The sequence below is a fragment of the Simochromis diagramma genome, unplaced genomic scaffold (assembly GCF_900408965.1).
Source record: "Simochromis diagramma unplaced genomic scaffold, fSimDia1.1 OVJJ01000377.1, whole genome shotgun sequence".
Lineage (NCBI taxonomy): Eukaryota > Metazoa > Chordata > Actinopteri > Cichliformes > Cichlidae > Simochromis > Simochromis diagramma.
In genome coordinates this window covers 632,318-642,384 of record NW_024387037.1, presented here as the reverse complement: position 1 = coordinate 642,384, position 10,067 = coordinate 632,318, and the positions used below count along the sequence as shown (strand labels likewise).

Genomic DNA, 10,067 nt, shown 5'->3' with positions numbered 1-10,067 from the left:
GTTACGATGGGAAATTACTCTTCCTCTGTTGCCCCCTTTTCCTGTGGTGTGCCCCAAGGGGCTGTGTTGGGCCCTATGTTGTTTTCTTTTATTTGTTACCTCTAGGTCGCATCTTTGAAAAAAATAAAATTTCCTTCCATTGTTACGCAGATGATATTCAAATTTACTTTCACCTGACTGAGGATGTCTTACTGTCGCTACACAGCTTTTTTGATTGTATGAGAGAAGTTAAGGATTGGTTATTGAGTAACTCACTCATTTTAAATGAAAAGAAAACGGAAATTCTTGTTTTCGACAGCCATATTCCTAGGGACCAACTAACAGGTTCCCTTGGGCAGTTTGCACCTTTCTTTCTGACACTGTAAGCAACCTGGATGTTCTCTTGGACAGTTCTTTTAAACTTGACAAATAAGTCTCCACTGTAGTTAAGTCTAGCTTTTACCAACTACGCCAAATTGCCAAAACCAAGCCTTACATACCCTGTAAGGACCTTGAGAAACTTATCCATGCCTTTATTGCCTTTAGATTAGACTACTGTAACTCCCTCTATATTGGCCTCCAATCTACCCTTCTCTGCAGACTGCCTGTTGCCGTGTGGTGCTGTTACTCGCCACACCAGGCGGGGGCATTGTTTGTACTCTGTGATGTTTGTGTTATGTAAGTTTCCAGGTGGAGGCTGACCATTGGTGGAAGATGGAATGAGGCCGGCTACAAATTGGGACCTAACTGGGCCGGCAGCCCCCTCCTACTTCCTGTTTCCAGTGAGCTGTGCATTTGGGCCCCTTCGTACCATGTGACTGAGTTTTCCGAGATGAGATTGAAAAACGGTTCATTACTCGAAGCTTTTCAACACAGTCCTCTCTGGTGACATCTGGTGGCCAAAAATACGAAGAGCAGCTTGAATCCACAAAATAAAACCGACCGCTTCATTATGATTGCCCACTCTACAGAGTGGAGTTCTGTCTGATATTGGGCCGCCGCTGTGTTGCTTTGAACGTGTATTTTGGGGGGTTAAAAAAATGTGGTTTATTTGTTTAATAAATAATTTTGACCAGTAAACTCTCCTTCTTTAAACATGCACCATGGCGTGGTCTTTCTTTGCTTGTGACGTCTTGATGTTGGTAAATACAATAATTAAAAAAATACCACGTTACATATAATATACATATTATAATGTACAACACATTATGGAGTATGCTTCTGCTGTGAGGTCCCGCCTCCATGCACTTATGAAATTAATCGCAAGATGGGTGTATTTATCAATAATATTATATTAGGGAAATTTTCCCAGACATATTTTTGACCTGGGGGTAGAACTGATTGTGAAATGGAAAATGCTTATGAACTTGCAAATTAAAAACATGATGCATTTAAGGTAACCCTTTTCCAATTGTATTGTGCGATGGCTGAACCTGTTCCTTTTATATTTAGATAATTTCTCCTGCCTTAAGGAAAATCCCTTCACATGGCACAGAGGAGGCTGGAGTGCAGAGAAACTGGTAGAGATGCAGTTATACAGTCTACCTGGGCCCCACAAACTATCAGCTATAGAGAATAAATACATTAAATTTCTGCACATTTTGCAGACTAACAGTTTAAGATTATTTAAAACATAAAATGTATCTTTTTATAACATTAAATGTTACGAGTCAAATGGAAGTTTTTCTAAAGTTATTTAATGATATTTATATTATGAAAAGCAGATTTTTGACATTTTAAGTTTTTCCTGTTGTCAGATCAAATAAACACGCACAAAACAAAAGCAAACAGCCAGAACACAAAGCTGGAAAACCCGACCGACCTCTCCCCGCCACATTTCCAGGGGAATCTGAGATGGTCTGAAGTCACGTAGAGTAACCAAACTTTAACTTGCTGATCCCTGTTATACTATATAATCTCTCTCTGTGTGTGTGTGTGTGTGTGTGTGTGTGTGTGTGTGTGTGTGTGTGTGTGTGTGTGTGTGTGTGTGTGTGTGTGTGTGTGTGTGTTGCCTGAAAGCTATATTATATTACAGCGTATATTTCTGTGGCACACAGGTTCTCTCTGGTGCTTCTCTTCTGTTTTGTTAAATACAAATCAGCTAAACATTAATTCATCTCCACAGGAAGACACTTTCTCATAATTTAACAAACACATTTCAAGGTCAGCTGCTGTCAATCACTCTGTGAAACTTTACTACACCCACATGACATTATAGAGGACAGCACATGTTCATAAACGCCTCTGATCTTTGACATCTGTGTTCCATACAAGATCGGATTCATGAGCGGCTGCATCATGAGAAAATACAGAGACAGGAAGATTCTCAGAGCGGCAGGTAAACCCGTCGTATCGAACCTACTCTGAAATATTTCAAAGCAACAACCAAAAGAAAAATTCAAGAGAGACACCAGCTGAGGCGTGCAGGTGGTGAGGCTTTTTTGTCTCGTCTGTTTGGATCCATAAAAACACACTTTGAGGATTTTCATGTAAGAAAACAAGATGATAAGTGTGGGGACTATGATGGTCATAATAATGTCAAAAATCCCATAAACATTATTCACCTTTGTGCTAGAACAAGCCAGCCTAACCACCAGGTAATTCTGACAATACAAACTGTTTAAGACGTTTCCACACAGCCTGAGACGCAGGTTTAAGGACAAAGCAATAAGAAATTTCGCTAAAGAGTACGCCCACATCACCATAATCAGAACAGCTGTATTGTTAGATGTCATTTGGGTGTTATATTGTAGAGGACAACAAATAGCGAGGTATCTGTCATAAGACATGACGGCTAAGTTTGAAACTTCAATGCTTCCATAAGTGTGAATGCAGAAGATCTGCAGGAAGCAGAGAGGAGCAGAAACAGTGTGAACATCAGAGAGGATCTGAAGCAGGAGGAACGGAAACAGCCCTGTACTACCATACAGCTCATTCACAAACAGGCTGCACAGAAACATGTACATAGGTTCATGTAAGCTTCTGTTCACACAGATAACCACAATCAGAGACGTGTTGGCAGCAATGATCAGGATGTATAATATTACAGTTAATGAGAAATAGAAGAATTTTAAACTTCCAACATTCATAAAAGCTCCAAGAATGAAATAAGAGAGAGGAGGCGTGGTTACATTTAACATAGCTCACAAAGTACAAATGTCCCAAATATGTCATGTGCACAGTTGTTGTGTCTGATCTAACAAACACTGCAGCTCACCTGTTCACCTGTGACAACACAGTCACCTCTGCAGCCTTTTTATACCTTCTCAGCACAAATCCGCCTTCGTCGCTCCATGTGACGGACTAACGAGTTCAGTGATTGACGGGAAGGTTCGGATTTGTTTTGTTTTGCGTCTGGTTCAGTGTAACAGCCTCTGTCTCCTGAGCACTTACCGTCTGGAATTGTTTCAGTTTTCAGAGTGAGCTATCTCGTTGCTTTAATAGCACAGGGTGAGCAGGTGACCAGAAGCCCCGAGTGCCTGGGTTTGACTCTACCTGAGGCCCTTAGTGTATCTGTCCAGCTTCAGAGGACAACCTCACAGACGCAGCAGTCCTCATGTGAAGCCTGGTTAGTTGTTGCCTCGCTGCATCACGGCTGGGCAGCTTGGAGTTGACGTGACGTCAACAAAGAGCTGTCAGTAAGCAGTCATGTGTCTCACGCTAAACCTGCTCAGACCTACAGATTCTGGCCTTGGCTCAGACTGCACCACTAATTTTGCAAACATGCAGCTGTGGCAACACGTCACTGACGTGCTGATGAAGATGGGCCCACTAAAACAACAGGCCAGGCTCAGCATGAGTCGAAATTTCTGCACTTTTCAGTTATCAACGTTTTCTTGTTTTAAATAAGCTATCACAGGCAAATTCAGCCGGTTTCACACCGACCGCTTCCTGCGCAATTTGAGCAGAACATCACAGTTCAGAGGTTCAGGAGAAGAAAACCACTTTTATTCTGCTGTGGGTGTCCTACTGTGGACAAAGGACGACTCATCCTGATCTAGTCTGATAGATCTAAATCTGGGTGTTTCAAGCAGGTGAATAATGAGTGGTAGGTTAGCTGAGCCCAAACCCTGACCTCAGATGGGTCACCTATGACCTGGTAAATAGATTTCATCCTGATACCCAGTGACAGTCAGTGTGTGGCTGCCTGTAGAGGTCTGTGCAGCCCTCTGTGGATATGCCTCCCCAGACCATCAGTGACCCCCCACAAACGATGTTACAACGTTCTCCACAACTTCACCTTCACATCTGTCACATGTGCTCAGAGTGAACCTGCTCTCGTCTGTGGAAAGTTTGGGCACCATTGGTGGACCTGCCAATTATGGTATTCTATGGCTAATGCCTGTCGGGCTCCACGGTGCCGGGCAGTGAGCACAGGGTCCACTAGAGGACGTCGGGGCCTCAGACCCCCCTCGTTAGTCTGTTTCTGATTGTTTGGTCAGAGACATTCACACCAGTGTCCTGCTGGAGGTCTGTAGCTCTGAGGACGCTCCTCCTGTTCCTCCTTACAAAGACGAGCATTTACCGGTCCTGCTGATGGGTTAAGGGCCTTCTACGGCCCTGTCCACCGATAACTGCCCATCTCTCTGCATGGTCCTGAGACCGTGCTGGGAGACACATCAAACCTTCTAGCAATGGTACGTAGATGCCATCCACAGGTAGTTGGGCTACCTAGCTCTGCAGGGTCCAGGTATGGCCTGAAACTGACTAACATCTCCTTCTAATACTTACCTGAATAGTTCAGACTCAACGCTGTAGTCTGATTAAAGTGTTCTTGTACTTTTTTAGCAGTGTGTTTGGTACCACAGTTTGGCCTGACTTTGATCAAAGTGGGTCGTTTGATTTTGCGGTAGGGTCTCTACCTTACAATATGAAGCACTTGTGAAAAGGTCGGTCATCCCAAGCCTGCTGACAGTCATGCTCACAGTCTTCATGGCGGCGCTTCTGAAAACATGTCAGGTGGTTACCAGCCTGATGAACGCCCCAGTCTGGTGCACGTGAACGCTCCCTGTGTTTAACCAAGAATAAACTCAGAAGCTTTCGATCAGATTGTTCCGCTGAGCTAAAATTAAACTGAAACTAATCATTAAAAATAGTTTTAGATTTATGAGTCACCAGTACAGCACACCTTTATCTACCTGAGGTGTCTGACTGTGTGCCACATTGTATTTCCTAATGTATTATAATCTTAAAATGTGACAGAGACCACCTGCTACATGTCAGCTCACGATAGAAAGTGATATGAGTATAGATTACATTTTTTAAAAACAGAACAAAAGTAGAAAGCAGTTTTTATAGTTTTATATATTTATATGTTGTAGAATGCAGTGGATGGTAACGGTACAGAGGGGAAGAGGGGAAGGACCAAACTATTCTTGTGTTACGTTTTTCCTCGACTGTTCATGCGCTCCACTTTGATTTTCAGAAGTTTTACAACAGATTGAACCTCAGAGTTAAAGTTCATATTAGTTTATTGACCAAAGCAACTAAAATCCATCCTGGGGGGGTCATTACAGAGCGGTCTGAGGGGATGTCGTTATCATCCCGAGCCCTCAGCGGACCACTGAGGCCAGAGCTCAGGTCCGCTCACTCTGATTGGTCGGCTCGGGACCTCTCTGGTCTCTTTGGTCTCTCAGGTTTCCAGCTCTGATTTGCTCCAGAGGGAATTAGAGGAAACTGTAGCTAATGTGAAAATGCCTCAGGGACAAACATGACGACACACTGAAATGACCTTTGACCTCAGGGACTTCATTAACGAGCCACAGTGATAGAGAAACAGTTTAGTCTCTGAGGGGTTTACATTAATCACAAATTTCTCAGGTTCCTGATTTTCCAGTGAAACCAACAGTACAGTTTGAATTAGAACGTTTTAACACCATCAGTAATAAATGTATTAAACTAAGACTTCACATTCGTCTAACGCCTGCTGAAGTCACGCACCCTCACATCTAAAGACAATTATACAGGTTCAGAGTTTTCCAGTTAGTCTCGAGGGAAATCGGACTGAAGTTAAACTAGCTTTTCCGGATCAGTCCCTCTGATAGAAAATGGATTTGGATTTTCACTCCTCCAGGAACCCAAATACTTTAATACACAACTGTAGGATTTAAGCCACACACACGATGGTTCTCACCTGATTAAATGAAGTTAAAAGTTCAACCAAAGATAGTTTGAAGGCCTCCTGCATCTTTGACTAACCCTGAGTTTTCAGTTCCATTAAAGCTGATCAGAGCATGAATGGGCCACGTTTCATCGTGTGAACAATCTGAGTGTGAAGACCACTTTCAGGCTGTCTGGGGGTTCGAAAACTCACTTTTTAAACCACTGTAGTCCACTTTAAAACGTTCACATTGACGGCGTCATTGGACGAATTTGTGACATTTGTTCTCAAAACTAGCTCAATATTTCTGCATTTTTACATGCGAATAAAAAGATCTGACCAATCAGAACGCTGCATTTGGTACAAGTCTGTTAACATGCACATGTACTGAATATTTAGTGAGATGGAAACATTGAAATACTCCTGTTTCCCTCAGACTCACAGCTGGCTACTGCTCCGGGTCGGTTGACTGTCTGAAATCATCCTTCTGCCTCCTCAGATGTGGTCCCAACTCTGCACACAGAACTCGAGCCCACTGACATCCTGAAACATGGACCAAAGCTTCGGCCATCAAACCAGGAAACCCTCCCTGCTGCTCCTGAGAATCGGATGAACCAGAATCTCAGTTTCTGCCTGTTCAGAAACGTCAGGAATGATGAACACCTCATGTCCATTGATGAACACAACAATGGACATGAGGAGCTTCTTTCAAAGAAAAAACTCAGATGTTATTTTATATATTATGCTTTGTATGTTGTTCAGTATATTTCTATGCAAAACAAGAGGAATTTCTATACACAGCAGGATATTCACAGTTTAAACCAGATATTTACACTTTATGGAAAACACAACATTGTTTTACTGTACAACATCAATTTAGAGTAAACTTGTTTTGTTTTGGATAAATAAATGTTGAAATATCTTTTGAATTAGTTAAATGTCAGAATAAAGAGAGACAGAGCTTCTGTTTTATCACTTTCATCAAATGTAGGAGTACATGTACACTAAGTTTATTGTTAATTAATAAGAAACTCCAGACGACTCCATTCTGAGCTGAAGAAGCTTCTGATTGGTTAGTAGAGTCCATGTGAGTAAACTGGTGGCACAGCTGTGGATGCATATAAGGCAAAACACAGAGCCTGTTTCTGTGACATGGGAACATCAAGAGATGTCAACCAAAACACCAGGAACAGAACTGTGGAGCTCCATAAGTGTGGCTCAGTTTGAATACAATTTGGTGCCATTTGCAATTAAGAAACACAGATAGTTTCTCTCTTTACTCTGAAAGTTAACAAATATGTTTTTATATTTATCTAAAAACTAAACATTTAGTCTGATTTGATGTTACAATTAAAAAAGTGTTTTTATCTGAAGAGTAAATATCTGGTTTCAACTGTAGATTTGATGATTGTCAGAGCAGAGAGAGAGAGAGAGAGAGAGAGAGAGAGAGAGAGAGAGAGAGAGAGAGAGAGAGAGAGAGAGAGAGAGAGAGAGAGAGAGAGAGAGAGAGAGAGAGAGAGAGAGAGTTACGTCCCCCCCACCATGGTGGAAGCAAAAGTAGGAAGGAGACAGCAACACTGGACAACCACAATCAATGAAGGAGGAAGACAACAGAGCAGTTAAGAATCAGACAGGATTTATTGGTTGCTTGCCTCGATAGTCAAACTTAAAAGAAAGGAGGTGGGGGAGGAGGACTGGGCGGTTGATCCAAATCAAAGAAATTAATAAAACAAACAGAGGTCGAAAGCTTCCAGGGCCTAACTGAAACAAAAAATGCAAAACAAAAGGCCTACCTAGCTACTCGACAAAAGGACAGTGAAAACATACAAGAGTGGCATCAACCGCATAACCTAGTGTGACGAACAGTTTAAAACCTGCAACCAGTGTACAGGGTACCCCAGCTTACCTGTCCAGCCTCCCACCACACACAATACAAAGAAGCCTGTTCATGTGTTTGTCATAAAGCAGCAGCCAGCAGCCACCAGCTGGCCAGAGAGCTGCTCATTTGTAGTGATCCTCGGAGAGTGATTGGCCACCTGTGCCCAGACCAGCCAATAGACACATGCCAATCAACTTTGAACTGGCCAATAGGTGGAGGCCTGACACCTGAAAGATAAAAAGAACACCAAAAGCAAAGCCTCATCCTTTCCAGGGATCCCAGAACACTGTGAATCCAGAGCGAGACTTTATCCTGCAGTCAGAGCAAAGCCAAAGATGTTTGCAGTCGCTATCGTCTCTTACATCGTATTTTACAGTTACACAATGAAACTGTGTGATCGTTATGAGCTTTCAACATGGACACACAACACATAAATATACACAACAGGCAGGTTTATGTGATGTAAGGGGGGCATTATAGGGGAGGAGCTGGTGTTTGTGGTGCTGTACCCGCTTTCAGCTGGAGGGACAAACTGTTTATCACTGGTGGAGCACACAACGCTGCAGCTGGCCTTTACCTGGCCACGTCCAGCATTTACTGAGCCCAGACCTGAGAGACAAGTTCCCACAATCCCTCTGTGCTACAAAACACTTCCTGTCAGAAGTGGGATTTAAACCCACACCTCCAGGGGAGACTGGAACCTGAACAGAGCAACTTAGACTAAGACTGATCGCAGAGGCCCGGACTTGGTTTTGCTGGTGGCCCACCTGTGGGCTCCTACAGGGAAGAATTCAGCACAACACAAAAGTCGAGAAGATGTTGGTCCCACTACTGTGTTTGTTCTGAGAGCTGGGTCAGAACCTCATCCCTCTGTCCACAAATACAATGAGGTAAACAACGCTACCACCCAGGCATCACTCTGACCAGTGTAGGTCAAGTTACTTGAAAAACGTAATTAGTAACTAATTACTGATTACTTCTCCAAAAAAGTAATCCTGTTACATTACTGATTACTTATTTTCAAAAGTAATTAGTTACTTAGTTACCTTTTAAAAACATGATACACAACCTGAATACGCAATAAAGCAACAGACCTTTCAGCACAATCCTATTTTTTCTGCATTTTTTCCACCATATAAAATATATAAAATGAAAAAGTCTCTTCTTAAAACTTGTTTTATTAGTTTTAATCTTTTAACTTTATGCATCAAGCAAAAATGTAATTATATGCAACAGTCTTTGACTGGAAGAAATGTGTTTAACATTTAAACCTATGTTCTCCATATTCCAGCATTTAAAATAAAATAGTGTTTCGTGTTTACACTCTTTCAAATAGATGCAAGTAAAACACAGCAGAAAATAACTAAAATCAACGACTCAGCAGCTCTTAAATCTATTGTCACCTGTGTAGCAGGAGTGGGGCGGGTGGAGGTTTGCCCACAGCGGTCATGTCAGTGGGGGGATCCGGGGTTTCTCTGTGAATGTCGCATTCCCGTGGCAGCGTGCTCGCTGCTCACTCAGATTAGAAGTTTTCTTCCCATGCAGAGTGTAGAGCAGACGCTTATGTTTGTCTCACTTTTTACAGAATCAAACTCAAAGTAATGTGACTACTTCCAAGCTTTAAATGCTGCACAGTTGTACTCTCTCCATATTATCCATTGTTGATGTACACCCATCTGTTACCACTAAAGTCACACGCACTCATGTCATTGTCATGAGACACTCTCACAAATAAAATCATGGTTTAATAACGCAGTAACGCAGCGTGCTTACTGGAAAGTAACTTTAATTTGATTAATTTTTGTAATAGTAATCCCTTATTTTACTCATTACTTGTAATGCCCCTCCCTCATCCTGGTCATGGTGGACAGATGCCCCTCCCTCATCCTGGTCATGGTGGACAGATGCCCCTCCCTCATCACAGTCATGGTGGATGGATGCCCCTCATCCTGGTCATGGTGGACAGATGCCCCTCCCTCATCACAGTCATGGTGGATGGATGCCCCTCCCTCATCCTGGTCATGGTGGACAGATGCCCCTCCCTCATCACAGTCATGGTGGATGGATGCCCCTCCCTGACTGTGATCATGGCTGATGGATGCCCCTCCC

At 42.8% G+C, this 10,067-nt stretch overlaps 1 protein-coding gene across 1 annotated transcript; it reads right to left on the bottom strand.

The window, feature by feature from the left end:
* Nucleotides 1-1,977: 1,977 nt before the first annotated feature.
* On the bottom strand, nt 1,978-3,119 carry LOC120740846 (olfactory receptor 51G1-like). Its single transcript, XM_040043339.1, has one exon. The coding sequence runs from the start codon at nt 3,117-3,119 to the stop codon at nt 2,154-2,156; it is 966 nt and encodes a 321-aa protein (XP_039899273.1). The 3' UTR covers nt 1,978-2,153.
* Between the last annotated feature and the right edge of the window lie 6,948 nt (nt 3,120-10,067).

What these genes read in the sequence shown, in the direction of transcription:
- LOC120740846 (XM_040043339.1), bottom strand. Translation starts at nt 3,119, where the DNA reads ATGTTAAATGTAACCACGCCTCCTCTCTCTTATTTCATTCTTGGAGCT.